At 51.0% G+C, this 25,847-nt stretch overlaps 1 protein-coding gene across 4 annotated transcripts in view; it reads right to left on the bottom strand.

Annotated features, from left to right (window-relative positions):
• Positions 1-25,847, bottom strand: part of SETD3 (SET domain containing 3, actin histidine methyltransferase) — a 79,000-nt gene that overhangs the window by 43,230 nt on the left and 9,923 nt on the right. For all 4 annotated transcript variants that reach the window (XM_039252917.1, XM_039252918.1, XM_039252920.1 and 1 more), the window contains exons 2-6: positions 20,548-20,657; positions 18,331-18,423; positions 15,732-15,880; positions 13,420-13,492; positions 12,876-13,132 (exon numbers count right to left, since the gene is read on the bottom strand). In XM_039252917.1, the coding sequence (XP_039108848.1) occupies positions 12,876-13,132; positions 13,420-13,492; positions 15,732-15,880; positions 18,331-18,423; positions 20,548-20,650 (675 nt within the window). In that variant the 5' untranslated portion in view covers positions 20,651-20,657. The remainder of the gene's footprint in view (positions 1-12,875; positions 13,133-13,419; positions 13,493-15,731; positions 15,881-18,330; positions 18,424-20,547; positions 20,658-25,847) is intronic.

Below are 25,847 nucleotides of genomic sequence, written 5' to 3'. Positions count from 1 at the left end.
GAGGACAGAAGCCCCGAGCCTGCTGACGGTCCTCCAGCCTGCCTCCTGCACAGCTTCGGCCCTGCGCTCTCCCTCCTTCTGTCCCTCCCTTCCTCTCTGTGCTGTGCCCTCCACCCCAGCTCCTGCGAACAGGCATCTTCGTGCCTGTTAGGCCCAGTGCAGGAACTTTCCTTCACGACATCCCTGAAGGGCATCAAGCCCAGCTCCTGCCCAGTGACACCAAAAGCAAGGTATGCGTTTTATTTATTTATTTTTAAATATTTTTTTATTTATTTCTAGGAGACAGAGAGAGAGAGAGAGACAGCGTGAGCAGGGGAGGGTCAGAGAGTGAGGGAGTTACAGACTCTGAAATAGGCTCCAGGCTCTGAGCTGGCAGTCAGCACAGAGCCTGATGCGGGGCTCGAACCCACGAACCGCGAGATCATGACCCAAGCGAAAGTCGGACGCTTAACCGACTAAGCCACCCAGGCGCCCCAAGGTATGCGTTTTAAAAACCCACTTAAGTCTGTCGATCCCTCAGCCGCACCTGCGAATCCATGAGACGGGCTTGACCGTTAACTGTGGAAACGGAGGCTCGGGGAGTCTGAGTGGCCTGAGCAGGTATGACGTGAATAGACTTGCTAAAGCCACAGCCATCTCATCCCACACTGGCCTGAGCCACAGGAGCTACAGACCCTGGGGAGGTTCATGTGTCAGACTTCTGGGAGCTGTCCCCCAAAAATCCACAGTGGCTTCCCAGCACTCCAGGGGCTGTGGCCTCTGTGGGCTCGGGCTGTCTTCTCTGGCCCCTGTGCCCTGCTCACCCCCAAGCCCAGACCTGCACTGACCATAATTCCCTCAACCAGACAATTCTGCCCTTCGAGCCACAGCCACTTGACAGCCCCCAGGCACCCTAGAGCTCAGACAGTGGTCACTGCCTCAGTTTACTGTTTTTGTTCTTCAATGTTTCCTCCCATTGGATCCCTCCCATCTCTACCGTAAACTTCAAAAAGACAAGACTCTCGTGTTACTTTTCTATCTCTTTACGGCACCTACCACTGAACTTGAGACCCAGGCATTCAGTAAAACTCCATTAGGATCAAAAAGTATTTCAAATCATTACCTGCTTTACTTAAAAAATACTTGACTATGTTTTTCTGGACGAGAGTCAACATAAAGATACACACAGTTCCCGGGCTGTGGTTTGACTGCCAATGTTTAGAATGCTTTTCTTTTTTTAGCCGAAAAGCATCAAGTGGACTTGTATCAGGGCAAACTGCCCAAATCAAATTGTGGGACAAAGCTCAGGGACGAAAGAACAGGGCAGGGGGCCAAACCGAACAGCTCTCCAAACACATAACTCAGACCTGGAGTGCTGATCGTCGTTGGGCGCCCTGCTTCAGTCCCAAGGGGGGATGTGGGGGGACACCCAGTACCTTCCAGGGGGAAACCCTGAGCAAGAGCGTCGGGAGGAGCACACTGGCCTCAGGCGCCTCCACGTCAGCAAGCGGATCGGAGTAGGAGGAATTTGCTGGTGTAACGCAGAGAGCAGACATGAGCTCAGCACAGCCCGGAAGCCCTGGCTGAGAGACTCAGCGGGGGACACGCAGCAGGGGTGGGGTGGGGGGTACGTGCGCATCATCTAAGCGAAGATCCAGTACAGGAAGGGGAAGAAAAAGGGCCCAGTGTCCACCCGCAGAGACCTCTTGGAATCGGAGCACAGAGGCCAGATAGCGAGTGTCGCATGAGGATAACGAAAACAGAATCTGACCGTGTCACATCGCCCCATCTTCCGGGGAACATAGAAACTTTTTTTTTTTTTTTACAGAGGAAAATACAGCCGTCCACAAGAATATAAACCAGTTATCTGCAGAGCTGCTAGACTTAATCTGCTAAAAGCGTACGATCTAATAAATTCTTCCTTCACTGCAAACTTCATCTCTTGCAAGACAGAGGAAGAAAGCCTGGGACACGCGGCGTCAGGGCCTGCCTCACGTGAGGAACGTGGGGGTTCCTGCTTGGGATCAGTGCCTGGTCCAGCGCAGGAGAGACAAGAGAGCCTAGGGCACCTGGGTGGCTCAGTCGGTTAAGCGTCCGACTTCGGCTCAGGTCATGAACTCGCAGTTTGTGGGTTTGAGTCCCATGTCAGGCTCTGTGCTGACAGCTCAGAGCCTGGAGCCTGTCTTCAGATTCTGTGTCTCCCTCTCTCACTGACCCTCCCCTGCTCGTGCTGTGTCTCTCTCTCTCAGAAATAAATAAAAACGTTAAAAAAAAAAAAGAGTGGCTGCCAGGGACCTCCGTGCAAACCAGAAAAGGCCGCCGTCTGCGAGGACGCGGCTCTGCAGGCACACAACTGGGGGAGAGAAGACAGGCTGGACCCTGGCTCCTCACCTACCCCGGGGGCCCTGGCCACAGGCGACTTCCATGTGGAGACTAGAAGGCGAGTGGGTCCCCTGCTCAACGAGCACTGCCTGAGCCTCCTCCATGGCGGGCACCGTGCTGTCAGCAGTGCCACGTGGTGCTGGGAGACACAGGTCCCTCCCCGCAAAGCTCGTGACCCAGAGGAAGGTGTGGACAAAGACCAGAGCAAGCGCAGGTGGGCACAAGTGCCGTGAGAGAGCAACAGCATGGTCACTGCGGTGGTTCATTCCACGAGACAACTTGGCCGGGCCACGGTGCCCCAGTATTTGGTTATTCTGGATGTTTCTGTAAGGCTGTTTGGGGATGAGACTAACATTTAAATTGGTGGACTAGGAGTAAAAACAGCAGAGTGCCCTTCCTTCCTAACACAGGTGGACCTCACCTGATCAGCTGACGGCCTGAAACAGACCACAGGCTGACAGACCTTCCCCAAGCAAGAGGGAATCCTGTGGCTTTAGGACTTGAACTGCAGCATCCGCTCCTTGCAGCATCGCCCCATGCTGGTCCGTCCAGAAAATTCTGGAGTTGCCGGCCTCCATACCTACAGGAGCCAATTCCTTAAAATAACCCTGCTCCTCCACCCACGGGCACACTCTGCTGGTTCTGTCGTCTTCCTTGAGAGAACATGACGGGCCCCGACACTGGCCGGCAGCCTGAACTGTTCACTCAGCAGGACTCACACACAGCACAGTCCGGCAGGGCGGGAATGGAGCCTGGGCGGGTAACATGCACCCACAAGCACGGTCACTCCGCAGGGCGCCTATCCCAGGCCTCAGAAACACGAGCAAGTCCCGTCTTCCAGCATACAGAAGAGAGAGCCCCAAAATCCTGTCCCAGAGGTTAGGGAATTCACAAATATAGACATTGGGGGGCTGAGGAGAAAAAGCAGCTTTCGAGAAAGATTTTTTTTTTGAGGCAAGTTTTTAAACTTGTGGGGTTCTCACAAAGTTCTATTGATCTGACTAGTGGGAGGAGCCAGGGCAGGTAAAGCAGGGCTGGTGAGGGAAGGGACTGAATGAAGGATGGGGCTGCAGCGACAGGGGGAAGCAGGACACACAGCCCCCAGGTGGGGTGCACCAGGGCCTCAATCCCCACTCGCCATCAGTGGGTCCGGTCAGCTTCCTCACCCCCAGCCTGCCTCCTCCCCTGGAAAATGGCATGATGCCCAGCTATGGGGTAACAATGAGGACTGGGGGAGCCCCACGGAGCCCCGTGGCCCGCCTGTGGCACGCAGCGGGGGGGCCTCAATGAGCACCATCTTAGGAGCGAGGCCCCGTCTCTAACGGCTGAGGCTTTAACCTCTCCAGACGCGGATTTAACTACAGCGCCCTGGGCCTGGTGTTGAGGTGTCTTCTAAACCCAGCTTGGTTAATTCCATCTCAGATTCTTACGGGAAGACAGTAGCTCCTGACGCATCACCATGAGAACAGCAGGAGACAAAGTTCTCTTCGCGGTGCTGGACACGCAGCAGGTGTTGCCACAAATGCGGACTCTCCTTCCTTCCGGAGTCCAGCCACCAGGGACGAGGATGTAAGGTCCTGCCCCTGGGGCCCCGCCTGCACAAGTGCCTCTATGAACACGCTGACACCTGGGTGATGGGCTGAGTAGGAGACGGGGACGATCCACGTGCACCCTTTGCTAGATGTCTATTCCCAAGTCTGATTAGCAACCGTGGAAAATCTGTGAAGGGGCCCAGGACCCCGAGTCAGGTAAGCAGATGAGAAAGCGGAGGGGGGCTGCCAGTGAGAAGCAGGGACAGGCAAGCACAGGACAGGATGTCACTAGCAGACAGGCGGGCAGGAGATGTCAAGTCTGTGTCTGAGGACTTGTATCGCAGGACGTGGGGCCTGGGGCTGCCACACCTCCTCCTGGACAGACCCAGCACTAAATGCCCCCAGCGACAAGACAGGGACGCCCTCCCCAATTAGAACCGAATACAGAGAAAAGCACTTCATTTCTTGAGTTCCCCAAAGGCTGCTGAAACTCAAGCTGGAAACAGACAGGAAACAAGGGCCACTGGATTCTGGAAGGTGAGGCCCACATCTGTCTGCACTGCCCTGACAGTATACAAGACAAGTGGATGCAGGTAAGAACACAAATTGGATTTTTAAAAGACAGATGTGCAGCCTTTACTTATGAAAATGATGAAAACAACATACATGTTTAGTACGACTAATTTACACCTTACATAAGGACGCAATGAGGACAACACTCTTGCACACGGAACACAAATTAACCGTGGTCGAGGTCAGCTATCGGGAACCAGCAAAGACACGGGTCAGGACATTTCAGCAAGACAGCAAGGGGCTCTGAGGAAGACTACACTGGCAATGGAAAGCCTCCGGAGAATAAGCAAGCCGGGACTGATTTCCTAAACTCCAGTGTTTTCGCATTTTTTAATATCATTAAAAATTGAATTCATAAAGGGGCGCCTGGGTTGCTCAGTTGGTTCAATGTCCAACTTTGGCTCAAGTCATGATCTTGTGGTTTGTGGGTTCGAGCCCTGCATCAGGCTCTGCACAGGTTCTCCCCTCTTCTCCTCAAAAATAAACATTTTTTTTTAAAAACCTGCAAAAACAAAAACCACTTCTTTGTCCCAAAATTAAGACCAGAGACTTCAGAGATCCAAGGACATGGGCGCAGTGCTAGCAGATCTGCTCCGACCCCAGCCCAGGATACAGGGCCCGCAGCCTCCGGCCAGCTGCCCCACACCCGGCTTCCACACCGGCACAGGCAGAACGACCAGCCCCCTCCCAGGGGAGCATCAGGAGGGCAGCCCTGAGAGGAGAGCAGGGGAGACTGCCGTGTGTTTGGGAGCCTCTCTGACCGGCCCCAGCCCTGTCCTGTCTCCCCGGGCCAGTCCCACGAGGCACACGGCACAGACACCGCTTCCCTGACAGGAATGAGGCCCCAGCCAAGTCACAGGAGCACCCTGCGAATGGAAATCACCCTTCCCCTCCGTGTCCCATGGCCTCTACCCAGTCTGTTACCATGGCAACCAAGGAGCAAAGGCAGACTCGTGGCTCCCGCATCCCACACCTCCATGCCTGTCCCACAGCCTCCTGTGCTCACCATCACCCCCGACTGTACTCCTTCCCTCTTCACTCCAGCAGCCACCCACAGGTGTGCCATGGCCATGTAGGCGGCTGGGGACAAGAATGTCCCATGTGGAAGAACATGTCTGCCTCCGAGGAAAAACGTGTAAGTGGCAACGAGGTCAGGAGGACAGAACCAGGAAGCAGCGTCCGCCTGTCTGCGGCCACACTTTCAACGTTGTGCTTTGCGTGCAACGTTTCTACAAGCCAGGAAGTTCATTCCAGAACAAAACGTTTAGGAAAAAAAAATCATTTAACTTCCCAGAGAGCCCAGTCCCATCTAGTGCACCGGCTCACACCGGAGAGACATTTTGATGAGCTGAAAAACAGAACCTGCATGCGGGTTCAAAAGAAAAGCCGGGGCGGTGGGTCCCAGGAAGGAAGGCTCATCCACCAGTTTCCAGGCAGACGGGAAGGACCGACGGCGGGGAAGCGGACCACGCAGAGCCCCGCGCTGCCCGGGAGCCACAAGCTGCACCGGCCCGGGAAGCGCCAGCCCTCGGCCTCCACCTCCGGAGGACAGACTTCCAGGAACTCACGTGCGTGTGCTCCCTCCCGGCGCTGCTCAAGCACAGGCATCTACGCGGATTCTACAAGCAGCCCTGCGCACGACGGATGTCACCCGAGAGGCCCCGGACATCGGGGGAGCCAGGCTCACTCTACCCCAGTGCTCCTCCCCGACAGCCCGTGTAGATGAGACCTTTAGGAGAACATGGGCTACATCTGCCCGCCAACCCCCACCTGGTGCTAGCCCCGTGTGCCTCTGCCAGAGACCAGGCAGACCCGCGAGCAGTGGGTCTGCATTTAGCCGCGACTGCCACGGGAGGCCATGTTTACTGCCACGCGGTGAGCAGGACTGCGAGGACCTGCCACTGCGGCCCCGGTGGGGCAGGAGAAGCGACCCGTTCAAGGGAGACAGCCCACTTCAGATTGCCCGCCTCTGTCCTGAAGTGAAAGGCAGACAGAGCGGAGGCCTGCTCTGCTGCAATTCGGGCGGTCAGCACACAAGTTAAGTTCCTCCATCTCCATCCCTTTCCCTGCACCCCTCAAACTGTCTGGTCAACACAAAAGGGAAGACCCGGGTAAGGTGGGACATATCGCACAGATTAGGGATCGATGGAAAATAGTACTTTTACAGATAAACCTCTACTCTGTTAAGCCCAACCTAGTTGCATCTCCTTAAACGAGCGCCATGTTCAAGATCAGCAACACAGGAAAACATGCGCGTCCCCAGAGAGCAACCCTGGGATAAGCCAGTGCCCCACACTTGCAGTGCCGGGCCACCAGATGGGATCCCCAATTACACCAGCTCTTCATGCAGAGGATCTGCTCGTTTCGTTTTCACCGGCATGGGTGAGCACACACAGACTATCGTTCATCTGTGCGAGTCCAGCCAAATCTGATAGGATCTCTTCACCTTCACACAATTACACTGCTTCGGAGCTGGGTGAAAGCCAAATCCTCCCTTTCCAGCGATTTCTATCACAAAATCGGTCCCCTATTTCCATACAGAAATCTCAAGTTGGAGCCGAACTCTGGAAAGTCCTGGTCTGCTGGGTGTGTTCTTATAGGTTTAAAAAATCTGCAACACTTCTAGGGCGCCAAGGTGGCTCAGTTGGTTAGGCATCTCACTTTGGCTTGGGTCACCATCTCATGGTTTGTGGCTCTGTGCTGGCAGTGCGGGGCCTGCTTGGGATTCTCGTTCTCCCTCTGTCTCTGTCCCTCCCCAACTTGTGCATATGCTCTCTCTCTCTCTCAAGATAAATAAGCTTTAAAATCAAAAATAGTAATAATAAATTAAAAATAACAAAAGCTCTGCAACAGTTTTAAATATCAAGTTCTGCCTTCTACCGTGAATCCTCTCTTCTTCATTGGTCCCCATTTACAAATGGACAGAAATTTCAGTGGCGCTCAGGGGTCTCAATCCACACAAGCCTTTTCCGGTTTCTGGCTCAGCTGCAGGTCCTAACTTAGCCCCTTGAGCCTGCGCATAGACATCTCCCAACCGCCGAGCTGCAGTGCTACGGCTTCGCCAGCAGGCGTCCCCCCGCCGCTCTCACGACTGCTAGAGTCTGTGGCTTCCGGCCGCATACTACCACCTGCTGAACAGGGAAAGAAAACCCTGGATACTGAACTGTCTCATCTCAAGAATACAATGTAATATGGTATAAAAACCTAGGAGATTAGAAAGCCCGAGCCCCGACTCTGCAGAGGAGGATGAGCAGAGGCTCAGACAGACGTCTCAACAAACTGCAAAGCAAGTTAAAGACAGAAAGTACTATGAATGACTGGTCGTCCTGAAAAACCCTTGATAAAGAAAAGACGCTGGGAGAAAAGAGCATGGGAAATGATTTTTCTGGATTTTAGTCACCAACAACCAAGGAGACAGAGAGACAAACATTAAAATGAAAAGTGCAATACAGGGAAAGCTGCCTCATGGAAGTTATAATGACGAGAAGTTAGTACTAATGCTGCTTTTCTTTCAGCATTAATATCCTACAGTGGCTGAACTGGCAGCACTTTTCTGGACCGTTCCCCAGGGACTGGAGGCCATCAGTACACACACACAGGACCCGATCGTGCCTGCATGCACACTGCTGGTGCACCCAGAGGCCGTGGCCAAGAACCTGACAGGCCTTCCAGCCAGTCAGCTCAGAAACAAATAGTGAGTTTCAGTGCCGCTGACCAGCCACAGGAAAATGACTTTAAATGGGGAGTTGTAACTAAAAACTACAAATCAGGTTCTGGAAAACCTGGACACCCTCAAATGGCACACAAGCATTTGTGATACAGGACATATGCCTCTGGGAAGAGGGTTCCCACGATCTGGGAAAGGTGAAGAGCCTCAATCCCCAACAAAACGAAACAGAGGACCGTTCACTGTGATGAAAATGTTAACTACGAGCTGACGTAACACATTCCTCACACTCCTTCTCCCTGGGCGCCAACACGCTGCCGAAGTGATCCGCTAAAACAGAGCAAAATCCTCCTCTCTGACCCTGGAACAGCATGAGGAAGACACATGGTTTGGTGCTGGGGTGAGGAAGCCTGACCTAGCAAAATAACGTGGGTTTCCCGTGGATCCTGAAGACTCCATGAGCAGTGACAACATTCTACGTCCAGAAAAGCAGCTCAACTCAAACCATCATCTTTTTAAAAAATAGTTTATTGTGAAGTTGGTTTCCATATAACACCCAGTGCTCATCCCCACAAGTGCCCCTCTCCGTGCCCATCACCCCCCCTTCCCCTCCCCCCACCCCATCTGCCCTCAGTTTGTTCTCAGCATTTAAGAGACTCTCATGGTTTGCCTCCCTCCCTCTTCCCCACTATTTTTCCCCTTCTTCTCCCCCACAGTCCCCCGTTAAGTTTCTCCTAATCCTCCTATATGTGAAAACATATGGTATCTGTCCTTCTCTGCCTGACTTATGTCGCTCAGCATAATACCCTCAAGTTCCATCCATGTTGCTACACATGGCCAGATTTCATTCTTTCTCATTGCCATGTAGTATTCCATCGTATAGATAAACCACATCTTGATCCATTCGTCCATTGATGGACACTTAGGCTCTTTCCATGTTTTGGCTATTGTTGAGAGTGCTGCTATGAACATTGGGCTACATGTGCCCCTGTGCATCAGCACCCCTGTATCCCTTGGGTAAATTCCTAACAGTGCTATTGCTGGGTACTAGGGGAGTTATATTGTTAATTTTTTGAGGAATCTCCAATCTCCACACTGTTTTCCAGAGGGGCTGTACCAGTTTACATTCCCACCAACAGGGTAGGAGGGTGCCCGTTTCTCCACATCCTCGCCAGCATCTAGAGTTCTCTGATTTGCTCATTTTAGCCACTCTGACCGGCGTGAGGTGGTATCTCAGTGTGGTTTTGATTTGTATTTCCCCGATGAGGAGGGACGCTGAGCATCGTTTCATGTGTCTGTTGGCCATCTGGATGTCCTCTTTGGAGACGTGTCTGTTCCTGTCTTCTGCCCCTTTCTTCACTGGATTGTTTGTTTTTCAGGTGTGGAGTTTAGTGAGTTCCTTATATTTTGGATACTAGCCCTTTATCTGATATGTCATTTGCAACTATCTTTTCCCATTCGGTCGGTTGCCTATTAGTTTTTGGATTGTTGCCTTTGCTGTGCAAAAGCTTTTAATCTTGATGAGGTCTCACTAGTTCATTTTTGCTCTTTATTCCCTTGCCTTTAGGGATGTGTCAATAAGAAATTGCTGTGGTGAAGGTCAAGGAGGTTGTTTCCTGCTTTCTCCTCTAGGGTTTTGATGTCAAACCATCATTTTTAAAAAAGTAACAAAAACAAGAAAGAAGCAAACACCTCTGCGGCCTGGACCCTCCTCACCGTCATGGCGGCTCACCCCCTTTCGGGCAGCCTGTGCTGTTCCAACCAGCACTGCAAGGAAACCACTCACTGGGAGCTTTCCCACCAAAATGCATAAGGATGTATTTTCAACCTGTGATGATTCCCTTCTACTGCCTGGGTTACTAATGGGAAGGGAGTGTCCGTGCCCGGCCGCGGTGTCGGGGTAACGGTGCCGGCCACACGCAAAGCTGTCCTCCTGCCCCAGGAAGAGGGCCTCAGGGCTCACACGGCAGTGCGTAGGGTCCCAGGATAGACTGGGTGCCTTCCTACGATGCCGCCTGACTTGATGGTATGCCATGTAACACGGGTTTAAAACCAGCCCAGACACATAGACATTTGGGTGAATGGCTAATATTTTAAAACATGGAAGCAAAGCCAACAACACCAGTGACAAAAGCATGAGACTCGGAAGCAGTTGGGGCTGGTAATGGGTCACTATGGCTGCATGCAGTCCCTGGTCTTGCGGGAATACTCCCCATCATCCTTGGCTGCTAGGCGTGTTTCTGGACGGAAGCTGAGGGTTAAGGTCCATAAGGCACGGCACGTGCGGGCGAGAAGCAATTTAAAACAATGAAAAACTAAAACAACGGTGTGACACGGCCTGAAGGAATGAGACGCAAAACAGAAACACAAATGGAGCGAGAATTTCTGTTGCAAACTCTGCTGGATCAAGGGCCACACACAGATCGCCTCGTGTGTGGTTTGCTGAGCCACCCTGCAGTCAGGCGCTGCCCTGCCTAATTTACAGAGAAGGAAGCAGGAGCACAGAGATGCCCCAAAGAGCACAGCTCTAACGTCGCTGCGAGGATTTGGACCCCGTGGGCCAGCTCCTGAGCCCGCCTCCCCGACTACCACACTGCACCGTATGCGTCGGGGCTTCAACTGAGACGACCTTCATGTTCCCCGAGGGGCCTGCACCTCTCGTGGCCACAGGCACCGAGGCCCACACTGCACGGTGCTCTGGCGAACAGCCCAGCCTCCGCTGACATTAGTGACGCTGAAAGACTGGGCTTATGTTTCCATCCCACAGGTGAAGAAACAAAGAGGGGTAAAGTCCCTATGGCTGACCCCCAAATAATGCAGGGGTTGGGGTGCTGACCCGTACCCAGGTGAAAATCTACACACAACTTTTGGCTCCCCCCAAAACCTAATTACTCATAGCCCACGGTCGACCGGATGCGCCACTGATAAGATGAACAGTCAATTAACGCGTATTTTGTAGGTTACACGTTATGTACTGTATTGTCACAATAAAGCCGGAGAAAGGAAACTGTTATCAACAGAATCCTAAGAGAAAATACGGTCACAACACTCTGCTGTATTTATCAAAAAGAACTGTGAGCAAGTGGACCCACGCCACTCAAGGGTCCGCTGTATGTCCAAACTGTGTTTAATCAGCAAGTGAGACAGAACCTGGGTGTCAACTCGGGTCCATCTCACTACAGAGCTTGAGTCGTTTCTGCGCAGGCAGGCCCCCAGCATCTGACCATTAGTCGGGTGTGAGACAGAACCTAGGTGTCAACTCGGGTCCAACTCACTACAAAGCTTGAGTCGTTTCTGTGGAGGCAGGCCCCCAGCATCTGACCATTAGTCGGGAGCGAAGAACTCTGGGACCGTGCAGGTACTTGAGACGCTCTGCTCTCTACATAAACACAAAGCAGGATTTCTCGACCGCAGCACTACTGACATTCAGGGTTGGGAAACCCCTCATTGGGTGGCTGCCCTGGTTATCACGGGAAACTCAAGAGCATCGCCCTTTCCAGATATCAGGTAGCGCAGCCCAGGGGCTGATTCCTGAGCAACAGAGAAAGGGGAGACTTGGGGGCAGAGACAACCCCCATCTCAGCTCCGGAGGGAACCGCGACACTGACCCTGACGGGTCGGACTGCTGTTCAACAGGAAACGAAAGATAATGCCGGCTGAGGTGCCAAAACTCAGAAGGGAGCAACTAGGTGCAATTCAAATGTCCACGAGCTTACAGACCTTCCCATACGACACTTTTACCTAAAACTAATAAAAACTAATATAATACACGGCGCACTTTGAAACACACCAAGAACTCAGCTTTATCATTTAGTAAATGAACTGCCACTATAATTTAATAAGATACATGTCAATACATACACAGAGAACCCACAAAGGGGCTTTCATTTTCTAGGAAAATTTATCCACAGAGCCGTTTTTCATATTAGATACATTTTGTAGCTTCTAAAGTCCCACTATAATCTTCCCTTTACAGAAAAGTGTGGTGACTTTCCCGATTTAGGAACAAGTGCATCTACAGCCATAACACCCTGAATACGCCTGATCTCCTCTGATCTCGGAAGCTAAAGCAGGGTCAGGCCTGGTTAGTACTTGGATGGGAGGAGCAAGCACTGGTTACAACACCAGCCACTGATGAAGTCCTACTTCATCGTACTTCAAACACACTTCCGTGATATTCCTGTACAAGGAGAGACAGTGGGCTAGAATCCCAATGCCTTTTAACCTAAAAAGCACAATGTTGGGGCACCTGGGTGGCTCAGTAGGTTGAGCGTCCAACTTCAGCTCAGGTCATGATCTCATGGTTCGTGGGTTCGAGCCCCACGTCGGGTTCTGTGCTGACAGCTCAGAGCCTGGACCCTGCTTCGGATTCTGTATCTCCCCCTCTCTCTCTCTCTCTGCCCCTCCCCTGCTCATCCTCTGTTTCTCTCTCTCAAAAATAAATAAAAAGACTGAAAAAATAAGAAAAAAAGAAAGTAGGGCCTGGGGAGGGTTGGGGAGGACGTAAATGGGGCCAGAGCTTCAGTTCAGCAACATAAAAAAACTGTGTCTCCCTCTCTCTGACCCTCCCCTGCTCACGCTGTATCTCTCTCTCTCTCTCTCTCTCTCCGAGATGAATACAAGATTTTAAAAAAAGCACAATGTTTAAGTGTCTGTTATAAAATGTGAACACTCACGCCATCGATTTCACTTTCCTTCCTCACTCTGCTGAACATACATTTAAGTGGTGACCAGCCACTCACCTGGATGACCTTATAGAAGTAGGCATACTGCCGAGCCGTGTTCTTATACTGGCTGAAGACATCATGTATGGCTTGTGTGGACTGCAGGTCCCGAACTTCATCCTCTTCAAAGTAGAGAGGAGTATCATATTCGCTAGGGAGGGTCTGAATGTAGGGCTGCCAGAAAGAGTTAGGGTCGGCTCGCTCACACAGCAGATGAAAGGCTAGTGTGATATTTCCCATAGCTTGAAGAATCCGGTCTTGAGAATACAAAGGCCCTGAATTAACCCAGAAGTTAGCAGCGTTAAGTTCCACAAAGTGCTTTAAAAAGTATTCATTCAAAATAGATGTTAAAGTTACAGAAATAACTGAAAAGCCTTGTAATATTTAAATTAACATGCACCTTTCTTCCAAAGATTAAAAGCATGGAAAACAGTACGAGTTTGGTGGAATATTTCACTAGTTTGAGAAACCATCCAAATATGGTCCTTAGAACCACAAAATAAAATTTCATATATTTTTATTGTCTGTACTTTGCCTTGAACAAGTCAGAAATTATTCTCACCCAACACTGAATTTTTAGCAGATTCAACAGTCATTAGTAATTTTCGTGGAACCCATAAGAATAATTCTTCTGCCTAGGAGGAAAAAAATAAGAAAATCATGGAATCATCAAAACGTGTAACAATCGTCAGCCCAAACTTCATCTATGGTCAGAAATCCAATTCCACATGAAATAGTACTTAAGGTTGCACATTAGCACTTCATTTCTCATCATCAAATATGTATTTTAAATGTAAGCGTTTATGGTACAGTGAAATGAATAGAAGCAGGGCTTAAGATTCTACTTCCCATAGAAACACTGACTGTATACACTGAGAAAACAAATTAAAAAATGGGACTTTCAACTTTAATTTGAAGCAAACATAGCGATTTGGGGTGGCACACAAAACCATTAATTATTTGCTGTGCTTTTAAGTTCTAAAAATGAAACAAAATTTCTCTCTCCAACGAAAACTTGACTCTTTCAATATGAATTGCTCTTGCTATTGAATTTCTGAAGCCAGAGTAACATTCCTTTCTCTGCGTGCTGGTCTTTAAAGCACAATGCAGGGCTCCTGGGGGGCTCAGTTGGGTAAGGGTCCGACTTCGGCTCAGGTCATGATTTCACAGTTCATGAGCTCGAGCCCCATGTCGGGCTCTGTGTGACAGCTCGGAGCCTGGAGCCTGCTTTGGCTTCTGTGTCTCCCTGTCTCTCTGCCCCTCCCATGCTCGCACTCTCTCTCTCTCAAAAATGGATAAACATTTAAAAAATTAAAAAATAAAGCACAATGACAAAAGCAGAAGTCTCTAAGACATATTCTCCGGTTTACTGAATTTATTCTCCACAGTGTCATCTCACATTTTGCCAATGGTACATTCTGTGTGTGCATCTACGTTGCTTAAAACACGCACAGAGCGGTGCCTTGACTGTGGTGATGATGTGGGTGTATTGCCTACACCCAACCCACCAAAATGTAAACATTAAACGTGTGCACTTTTTTTTATCAGTTATACCACAGGAAAACTTAAAAAAAAAAACAAAAAACTGCACACAGGGAAGACAGACCCCAGATGAGATACTTGGGGACTTGGGGTGGCATCCCCACGAATGATGCTTCTCCTCTGATGCAAGAGAAGACCGTGTGACACCCTGGTTAGTGTGCCCCCCCCCCGCCAAGTCCACCATTTAGTTACGTGTCTGTGTGTCTTGTTCTTTACTACCGATGAGGAGCACCATGGAGGAAGACCCTGGATTGCTCTGCAGGACGGGGCATAAAAATGATCTATGGAGGACCCACAGGCTAGGTATTTAATAGTGTCAAATAAACCAGTAGACACTTTATGGACATTTTATCAATGAAAAGCTAACTACAACTTGGCCAAAAATGTTGCCTGAGGTTTGAGGGGCCCAAATAAATGACACTGATTTCCTCCATCCCCGTACTGAACCCACTGAGAGAGACACAAGAATACAACAGATGGTCACCCAAAATATCACCTACTGAATCCCAGAATTAGACAGACTCCCCCACCTAGCTGCAGGCAGAACTGGAGCCCACGGGCCTCCCCGCGTGCGGCTGCCCCTGCAAAGCTTACAGGGTGGAGAGGGCACCGCGGGAGGGGTGCACAGTGCCCATCGGCGCCCACCAAGAAAGAGGCCGAGGCCAGTTCCTCCTCCCCACATCATCGGGTTAGGTTATGCCTCCCGAGAGAGAGGCGGGAGTGAGGGGCAGAGAGAGGCTGGGAACATCGAGATGCCCCCTTCATCTAGAAGGAGGGACCCAGAGCACAGCAAAGGCATTTGTCCCTGAGCAGGCGTGTCTTGTTCTTCCCTCCTGTACAGCTCCAGCGGTGCAGCTCTGGCAGGCGGCATGGCCAGGCCAAGCACCCTGTCCCCCCCTCCACGAAACCAGTGAGCACCCGACACCGCCCAACCCCTGCCCCACGTCCACGCTGTCGCAGGCCCTGCGTGCTCCCCCTCCTCACCACCTGAGCCCACATCCTTGTGTTCAAGTCTCAAAATCCTTCGAGGCACGTTCTGTGCTCTCTGAACAGAGGCTCCAAAACAGGACCGGACTTGCCCCAGGTCACTGGTTAGCAGCGTGGCTCCCAGGGAAGACAGACCGGAAGGGGCTGCCTCGAACCTGGGCCGGGCTCTCCCAGGCCCCTGGTCAGCCTGGAGACCAGGTGGCAGCCCGTGGAATGCTGGATGCAGGCTGCCTGTTCGCCCCCGACGTCAGGACAAGCCCAGACACCTGCCCGCACGTCCTGTGGCCTCGCGGCAGCTCCATCCAGACACACAAGGGCCCCCTGCACGAAGGGATCAGAACTCACCTTGATGTCTCGGGTTGCTCTCAAACCAAAGCCCTCTTCTTTGAAGTTGACCATTTCAAACCCTTCGACAGAGGCTCCATTTTCGGAGGCCCACTTCATTAGGTCGGGAAAGTAGTCTTCTCTTTTCCCATCGAAAGTAACAGACAGACCTGTATCAATTCCATGTGTAGAAAGCAAGAGCTACATTTAGGACCTCGACCGTTCTTCCTTCTGTGCTCGGAAGCTAAAAAAGCACACACTGGAAATAGTGCTAACGCTCCAATCTTGAAATGAAAACTCATCACCGGGGACAGGTGGCACCCAGACTCACAGAGGTGGCCATTCTGTCACGTGTGGAGGATCCAGTCCCTATGTCGTACACCTGAAACTAACACGATGTTACGTCAGCCACGCGTTAATCGAACACTTTAAAAGAAAAGCTTAGAAAAATAGACAATTTGGCTTAAAAAGTTTTTAAATAAAGTCAATTAGAATAGGCTGAATTCATACAATGTTCTCTGATTACAGCATAATCAAATTACAAATCAACAAAAGGAAAAGACCTCAAAAATCCCCAAATATTTGGAAGTTAAACGGGACACTTCTAAATAACACGTGGGCAAAAGGAGAAATCACAAGAAAAACAGAACAACAAACCTAATCAGCAAAGAGTCCCAGTAGTAACCTGACACGTGACAAAAACGCACCACAACCCTAGGCCGCAGTCGGTCAAAGGGAAGCGCCTGCTGACACAGGACTGCTGACTGTGGGGCTCCTGGAGGTGGCGCACTGGCGGGGGGCTTCTCGGCCTCAGTTGTAAGGGCAGCCCCCATCCCCCCACGGAGCCCAGCGTGCCAGGGCTCATGTGCGGCTTCGCATTAGCAAAATCGCCAGGGAAACCGAAATCGGTGGCTGGCATGGGCACAGGAGGTGTGTGCAGGGCCGGGCACTGCGGGCCGGGTCCTAACAGCCCAGGACTGGACGGCCCTGCACATCTCTGTCCAGCGATCTGGATGAGGCGGAACATACACGTCACCACAAATAAAACAATATAACAGCGTATTTCTAAAAACTCAAGTGGTCTGATGCCATTTATGTGAATTTTTAAAATACCACTGACGACCATATATTTTTATGAGGTTATACGTGAAGTGGAAAAAAGTTCTCAGCAAAGACACACTCCCAACGAGGGTGAGAAGGGAATGCGACAGAAGCATGGGGCTTCAGCTCTGACTGCAGAGCGTGTTTCTTAAAAACAAATAATGAAAACAAAACAGGATGGAGGGAGGGACAGGGTCAGACCAGCAGGCAGGAAGGAGGGAGAACGTGGCTTGGGGGACCGATCCAGTCTGGGTAGGAGATTCCTCGGCGTTATCATATGATTTTTTAGACTTTTAGGCAAGTTTGAAATATTCAAAGACATGAAAAGCCATGCTTTTTTCCAAAGCCAGGGGAAACCACTGCTTATCTGATGCATAAAGGGAGAAGAATGGGAGCTTCAGGTGTGGAGCCCAGCCCGGGTGCCTGGGGCCGCATCACCTCGACAGGGTCAAAGTCCCCTGTGTCTGTGAAGCGGGACGCAGCACAGCAGACATGGAGGAGGCCATATCACGGACGTGCTAGGATGCAAGTGCCTCTTCGCTAAGGACCCCGGAATGCCCTAACCTCCGTGTCAGTCACAGTTAGCAGTCTCTGCTGACAATATGCGCCCAGGACGCATGAAACACGTTCAGCTACAGATGGGCTGAGCCAGGGTCAGCACGGGCCACCATCTGGGGCAAATAAACACATTACGAAGGGATGGGTCATTGTCTCGGGTTTGAGATCATCTAACCTGAAGCCTGTACATACGCTGAAGTCCACAGGAGAGCAGTAAAACTACCACTACTGAGAGCAAATAGAGAAACAATCCTGATCCATGTTCAGGGCCGTATGTACAAATGGGGGTCCAAGAAGGGTCTTCTCACCCATTGAAAGGCAGGCTCCTTGTGTTTTCCCTTCCACCTTCCATGCGGCCCTGCATACCAATCTTTATTTTTTGCGCTTAACAGAACAAAAACAATAGGCATATTGAATAGGCTTTCTCAAACTGACACTTGGCCCCATTGCCGGCCTGGCTGAGAATCACTCAGACACCTACTGAATACACCCTGTGAAAACACAGCTTCAGACATATAACTTCACCTCTGATTTAACCGAGATTTGTTTGAGTTCATCATTTGACTTTAAGCGGTGTGTATTTGTGTGTCGATCACTCATGGCATCAGGTACCAACCTCAAACCCCAAAGGAAACACACTATGGAAAAACAAACAGCTCTACATAGATATTTCATAAAATAAAAATAAATAAAAGTTGTGTCATTTTAGCCCCTAGACACGAACCCTCTTCCCCTACAGCTGAACATTCTTATTCCTTCCAAAGGCGGCAGCCACACCTCAGAAACAGGAGAGCTCCTGGGACGGCTTCCCAGTGCATCGCCCCCTAACTCCAGGCCCCTTCACAGTGACCTTCCATAGCAGGAAGGACCCCGGGTCCTCCACTACCCTCAAAACCTTCCGGACCTGTGACCCGCTCTCTGTGACTTTATTAAAATACGATTCTTGTTCTAGAAAATGTACCTTTTTGTTTTTTCCGTATTTTCTCGACGAGAGACCGGATCTGCGCATACTCTTCCCATTCCTTGCCGGGGCCGGGCGCAGGGCTACTGCATTCTGGAACACAAAAGCCGCAGCACTCAAATCCTGCTTGCTTTCTACTTGGCCAGTTAGTCTTCAGTACAAAGAGGGTTTGGGTTCCGTTATTGCTGCTGGTTTACTTTTAATTTGTTCTCAATGTTTTTTTTTTAAGTTTATTCATTTATTTTGAGAGAGGATGGAGAGACAGAGAGGGAGCGAGCAGGGGAGGGACAATGAGAGAGAGGGAGAGAGAATATCCCAAGCAGGCTCCACATTGGTGGTGCAGAACCCAATGCGTGGCTCGAACCCACGAACTGTGAGATCATGACCTGAGTTGAAACCAAGAGTCAGACGCTGAGCTAACGGAGCTCCCTGGGCACCCATACCATTTTTTTAAAGTAGGCTTCACGCTCACTGTGGGGCTTTAGCTTACGTCCCCGAGTGAAGAGTCGCAGGCTTCCACCAACTGAGCCAGCCAGGTGCCCCCTCTGCTGGTTGACTTTTAAAGGACAAAGGTACCACAGCCACAATGATAAACGTGACAGGTTTAAATCAAGTGTACTTTTCAAAGCACATAAACCCCCTGAAAGCACCCACATGCTTATTAACCTGGGACCCCTGTACTTAAGTGTGGGCACTGACCTTGCAGCCACCTCACTCTGCTGCTCTGAAAGATTTTCCTCAGAATGGACTTATACAGGGAGAAATCTCAAAAGCTAGGCTAAAATGCAAAGTGTTTCCCTGAAAACGCTTCTAGAGGATAAAAAATAAAAGGTAACCTTAAAAGTCAACATTTCCTTCTAGTTAAGCCCTAGAACAATGGCTCTTTAAAGGAACCAGTTAAATTGGACATAAGGACAATTTCACATCCATAAGGCTCTATATTAAGCACTCCGGGGGAGTCATGAAAGGAGACGGCACAGTCACGGCCAAAAAGGACGTTGAGACCCCGGCCCAGGGGCCAGAAGCGAAAGGCCAGCACTGGAGACCGGTGCCGGGAGTTTCTGGAGGCTGTGCTCTGGGCACCCGGCCTGTCAGCAAACACTTTCCTTTTCAAACAACTGTAGGCGTTTAAAGAGAGAGCGCCCTTCCCATGGCCTCCCTTGTCCTCCGAGGAAAAGAGCGTATGTGGTAAATAACACCAACTAGTCATCACCCATGTTGACTTGTAACTATCAGGGCTAACCAGTCACTCTTCCCTCAACAAACATCGGCTGAGGCCCCAGCACACAAGCCGCCTGCAGTCAGGGGGACAGAGGAGGCAAGGGGTCAGCACATCAGGGCTCTATGGGGGGGGCCCACACTGCTCTGGGGGTGGGGGTCTCAGGGGGTCCACCGGAGCACCTGGGGCGGGACCTGACCCCGACTCTGTGGCTAGCTGCTGCTGGCAGGGAGAGACTGCTAAATGTGTATTTGGGGTTGGCCTGTCACGTACTCGGAACATGTATATACACACACGCACATACGTATGTATACGTTGTGTGTGTGTGTGTGTGTGTGTATACGTATGTGTGTATATATAGAGAGAGAGGGGAAAAGGAGACAAAGGTAGTTAATAGAGGGACCACAGCCAAGTTTCAACCCTACATACATAGCACCAGTTTAAATTCACAGTTAGAAAAGGAAGTTACCAAGTTACACTAACTTACTACAGTACAGGCACTTAATAATATTTAATTTCCGAGAACCAAGAATTGGAAAACTATGACCGAATCACTAAAAGTAAAGGGGAGCCATTCTGACAAGGGAGGAGAGGTCCAAAGTTTGCTCCCTGGGAGGCCTGGCACGCTCGCCTTGCACTGCTGTGGACTCAGGCTCGCAGGGCTGACACGGCCTGTCCCGGGGAGTCAAGCTGGTCCCTGCCCCGGGGCGGGGGGTGGGGGGGGACACGTTCTGGGGGGCTGCGCTAGAGAGGCTTCACGTTCACAGTTTCACCCGGGCCCCGTTCATCTCTACCCACTGCTGATATCCCCAGGCTTATTTATAGAAGGGGAGAGTGGGGGTCAGAGAAGTTCCAGAACCTGCCCAGCTCACGTGGCTAATACGCAGGGATCTGAGCCCAAGAGTGCCCAGCTCCCTGCCCCGCCGTGCCAGAGACCAGCCCGTGCGGCCTGAGCACGTGGCCCTGCACCGGGGAGGGAAGGCTAGGGCAGAACTTACTCTGTAGCAGCTCGCTGGTCAGGTTCAAGGTTTCCTTCGGACACACGCTTGCCGTGGCACCAGTGCCCGACTTCTGCGTTTTCACTCGACTCTTCTTACCCATTTTCTGACTACAGAGAGAAAAGACAAGAAGTATTACATTTCCAAAGAATCCAATCAAATAATAACACACGGCACCGCAGTGGTTTAGCCTCAAGATGCTAACATCTTACCTCATGTGTGCCATATCTGGAAGTTTCCAAATACTACAAATATTAGTATTTGGAAGCTCCCAAACAAACAACAAAATCGCTTTAGTTTCTGGAAGAAAAGTTCATTCCTTTTCACCTATGAAAACCATAGGAGAAGCAAATTTTACTCCGAAACTTTTTCAAGTTACACAGGTTTTCCTGTACACACTAAAACGCTTACCCGCTGACACTATACAGAGAAAGATTCTGTATCCACACATGCATCACAAACTACCACACAGGCGCAAAAACCTGTATATTCTCTCCCCACTTTGCTCTAGAAGAATCACGGCCCGTTGACGGCAACCATACCATGAGCAGCATATGACAGACAAATGCTAAAGGCACCTGAGAGCTCAAAGAAGCGTCAGAGACCTACTCTACTGCTGCCATTTGGTTTCGCCGGAGAAGTCAAGCCCAGGGTTTCGTTCCAGGAAAGCGATGGCAGCGCCCCACTGGAACAAGGTCCCCCAGCGCCTGCCCCACGAGCCTGGTAGCCTCTCACATGTGGGAAACGTGACAACAGTCCAGAGCAGGTGGGACACAAATGCACCAACAGCAGGCTGGGCACAGACGTCTGTGAGAAGATGCTCATCTGAAATCGCTTTAAAACAAGGAGCCTCAAGACGCGCCTTGAAGAAAGTAGGGGATCAGGATGGGCACGGCAACTCCCAGGCAAGGGCGGGAATGAGGGAGGCACTAGGGAGACCCAGGGGGGACATGCCTGGCTGGAGAGGTCGCTCCCTGTGACCTAAGCGCCCTGAGGAGGCTGGCCCAGAAGCTTCTCCCCCAGGGAGCAGCACTTTGGGACAACAGCCCAGCAAGGGGGAGAGGACTCAGCCAGGACACTACTGCAGCGACCCGAGCACTGATGAATGACCGACACCGCAACGCCGCTCCATGGAGCCCTGCCAAGTTACGCTCAACCTCAAAGGGGAACCAGAAGGCATGCTCTGTCCCATTTATTTTTACAAAAGGAAAGGACTCTTGTAGTGTGGAGACGAGGGATGGGACAAAAGGTTTAAAAGTCACACTCTCCCCTGTACAGATCATCCCTGACCTCATCGGGAGGGAAGCCAGTCAAATACGGCCCACGTGCTACAATAACAGAAACCCGCATACCTTAGGGGCTTGGGTAGGTTTCTTCTCTAATGTATCTAACACGTGGAATAACAATGTGTAACTTTATGTACCTAATAAATCTTCTTCAACAGTGTGCAATACACAGTGTATGGCATCCTGGAATCAAAGAGAACCGGTAAAAATACCTAAAACTTTTGCAGCAAAGAATTATTTGCCTTGAGATCAAAAGCAGAAAAAAAAAACCCACAAAGAAACAAAGAAAAAAAAATGGGGGCTGGCGGGGCAGAAGGAGGAAGAGCTTAAACACCTTTTCCTGAACTTAAGGACTAACTTCTGAGAGTAACTCTCCCCACGTGCACTTGCCACTTGCTCACGGCCACAAGCGAAGGCACAGCCTTCGTTCTTCTCTGCATCTTGGGCTCTCTGTCCACGGAGGGCATGTCCGGTGGAACCACTGACCCTGACTACAAATAACTAAAACTATCCAGATGTCTAGAAAGAAAGATATTTTTAGGGTGATTTTTTTGTATTCTTTGCTTTTTTTTTTTTTTTAAATATTTTTTATTTATTTCTAGGAGAGAGACAGAGAGAGACAGCGTGAGCAGGGGAGGGTCAGAGAGAGAGGGAGTCACAGACTGAAACAGGCTCCAGGCTCTGAGCTGGCAGTCAGCACAGAGCCCGATGCGGGGCTCGAACCCACGAACCGCGAGATCATGACCTAAGCGAAAGTCGGACGCTTAACCGACTAAGCCACCCAGGCGCCCCCCTTTGCTTTTTTTTTTAAGTGCAGTTGACGTACAATATTGTATTAGCTTCAGGTGTGCAATAGAGTGATTCCACGTATATACTGCAGAACTACCACCCGCCCCAGGGCAAAGTTGTTACAGTGTTAACTCTATTCCCAGTGCTGTAGTTCATCTCCCTGACTTACTTATCCCATAAGAAGCCTGTACCTTTTAATCCCCTTCCTCTATTTTACCCATCCACACCCTCCCCCCAAGAAAGGACTTTAATCACGCTTCCAAATACAGCTCTGTAGGAAGAGCCATAGGAACTGGCCACCGTGAGTGGTGGGCCTGCTTGGCCTTTCCCTTCAGCCCTGCTGGCAAGGCTCCAAACAACTTAAGAACATCACTTTGGGGTGCCTCGGTGGCTCAGTTAAGCATCCGACTTCTGCTCAGGTCATGATCTCACAGGCCGTGAGTCCGAGCCTTGCATCGGGCTCTCTACAAGTCAACAGAGCCTGCTTGGGGTCCTCTGTCTCCCCCCGCCACGTCCCCCCCCCCCCGCCCTTCACTCATTCTCTCTCAAAAACAAAGAAGCATTTTAAGAAATTTTTTAAATTAAAAAAAAAAAAAGAGCATCACTTTGATGAGGCGCCCCAGCGCCTGGGGAACATGAGCCTGAGACAGCCACGCTCCCCTGCGCCGGCCCTCACCATGTGCGGACCCACCACCACACAGGCCTCTTCACTCTGCCCGCAGCCCCTTACCTCCCGTGGGTCCCCCTGCAGGGACCCCACCCCCCCAACTGCCGTCACTCCCAGCATGTAGATGCCTGTCTGAGACAATGAGCAGTAATGAACACAGCAGCACTGACCCTTACGTGCAGTGCTCCCCCTCTGCCAGGCGCTGGGCTAGGACGGCCCTCCTCATTTCATCTTCCTCTATCAGTAGACACCATCCTCATCTTTTAGATGACACCCTCAGAAAGGTGAAGTCCTTCAGCTCTGTCCAAGGTCACACATCAGGTAAGAGGCGCAGCCAGAACTGGAACTCGGATCTGCCTGACTCCGGAGCTGGGCCACTGCCCCGCTGCCTCTGCTGAAACGCAGGGCAAAAGCACGGGGCGCTGCAGGGGGCGGGAGGGCTGAAAGGTCTTTCCAGACCTGATACCCAGCAACACCCTGCCGACGGCCCACAGGCCGAGGGCCACCTGCTCCCGCCCCCTCCCGAATTCCCCTCGCTCACATTTTAACATGAGTCCCTTACAGGTCTCTGGGCCCAAGGCCATCCCTACCCTAAATCCGCCCCGAGCTGCCATCCCTGTCCCAGCACTTAGGCTCCAGCAACACCAAGGACACCCAGTCCCTCAGACAGGTGTCGTCACACACCTCTATGCCCTGTCCCTCTGCCTCGCCTGCCTCCCCCCTTGCCTGCAATACTTACGCCGCTTGTGCAGTGACCTGCCTCCTCTAAGAGCCCTGCCCAGGCACCCGCTCTACAGCCTCCGTGACCCTCCTCGCTGTAAGAGCCCCTCCCTGTACCACTTCTCCCGCTGCTGGCTCTCGTGGCACTGGACGCCCTGCTCACACCTGCTTTCCTCCTGGATCACAGGCTCCTTGAGGCACCGTGTCCTATTTCTACTTGTGTCCCCAACACCCAGCCCCAGAGCCCAGCACAAAGCAGGCTCTCTGCATACGGTGCTCATGAGCTCCCAGGGAAAAGAAGTCCCTCCCTGGGCACTTCTTGGGTCAAAAGCTGTATTGCTGAAGCTCCTACCCAAGTTTCTGTCTCCTCAGAACATTTAAGATAATGTCTAATTCCTGCTGCAGGTGAGAGACCACTAAATATCTGGTCACAATGATTTGAAAACACAATAGATTCCTGTGGCAATAATACCCTACCCTTGGATACTTAACACTCAGTTGTTCTTGTGATTTCTTTCCCTCAAGCCAGAAAACTGTTGGCTTTTAGAAATGAGTAATAGGAGTAGGAATACAAGGCAGGCCGAATTTCCAAACACATCCACCAATTAGCACCCGGGAGAACAGGTATGTGGAGTCTACTCTTCAAAGGCCCGGGGCGGGGGGGCATGATTATAGGAACAGTCACCGAAGCCAAAACCAGGTAAGACCTTCACCTCCAGTTCCTTCTACCCTTATGGCTTCATCTCCCTGCCTCCAAGCCCCTTCCCCAGCACAGGTGGGCAGCTGGCCTTTACAGATGGAGATAGAAAGTGCTAGGTAAGTGCTCAGCCACCACCCTGAGCAAGGTATCAACACATCCAGCACCCATAGAGCTTCCCTGGCGCGTTCCCAGTCAGAGCTGACCCCAACAAGGGACCGGCATTTTGACTCTAGTATCATACTTTGTTTTCTCTGTTTCTGAACTTCACATAACAAATACGTAGGCTTCTTTTGCTCCACGCAAGGTCTTTACACAGCTCACAGGTGGTCCCACCTCCCCAGCACAGCCCTCAAGGTCCTTCACATCTCATGTCACCTGGCTCCCTTCACACAGCACACTCCAGGGATACACTCATTCTCCCCGTTTTCTGCAAAGAAACTACCCTCCACTACCCTTTACTCATCTCCTGGCAAAATGTTTCACTAGCTTCAAGACTCAGCTAAAACATCCCAATGTCCTTGAGGAAATTCTAGGCTCCTCTATTAATTTCATAGATTGAAGCCATGAAAGTCAGTGAGAACGAGTCAAGTTCAAGGTGATTAACAGATGCTAATGTCTTGGATTACCTGGAGATTCAGTCTTTTGCGACTCTTTTTGGAGTGTTTCCCTCCCACGGAGATATAGACCCTAATGGAGAGAAAGCTGCTTGCTCAGGAGAGGCAGTAAGAATCTTACATACAGGCATTAACTCACTTCATCTTAATTAAGGTGGGAGGGTTTTCTGTCCTGTCTCCAGTGAACAGTACCTCCTTAGGGCACAGGGTCAAAGGTCCAGGCCAGGGTTTAATCTGTTCTCCCAGAAAATGGGTTTGCACTGACTTCCTCCTGGAAAGCTCCCCAGCGGCCCTAGACTTGCTCTGTCTGGGAGCCCCCACAGCACTGGGGACCCGTGCACTGAATCAGACATGGTCATGGCCTTGTTGCTGAGCCTTCAGCTTGCATGAAGAACTGAGGATTCTTTTTTTTTTTTTTTTTTTTAGTTTATATATAGATTGAGAGAAAGAGAGAGAGAGAGAGAGAAAGGCAAGGAAGGAGGAGGGGGCAAAGAGAACAGAGGAGAGAGAATCAAAAGCAGGCT

The sequence above is a fragment of the Hyaena hyaena genome, unplaced genomic scaffold (genome assembly GCF_003009895.1).
Source record: "Hyaena hyaena isolate Hyena2069 unplaced genomic scaffold, ASM300989v1 scaffold_427, whole genome shotgun sequence".
NCBI lineage: Eukaryota > Metazoa > Chordata > Mammalia > Carnivora > Hyaenidae > Hyaena > Hyaena hyaena.
Note: the sequence above shows the minus strand (reverse complement) of the source record. Positions and strands in the feature narration are given on the sequence as shown.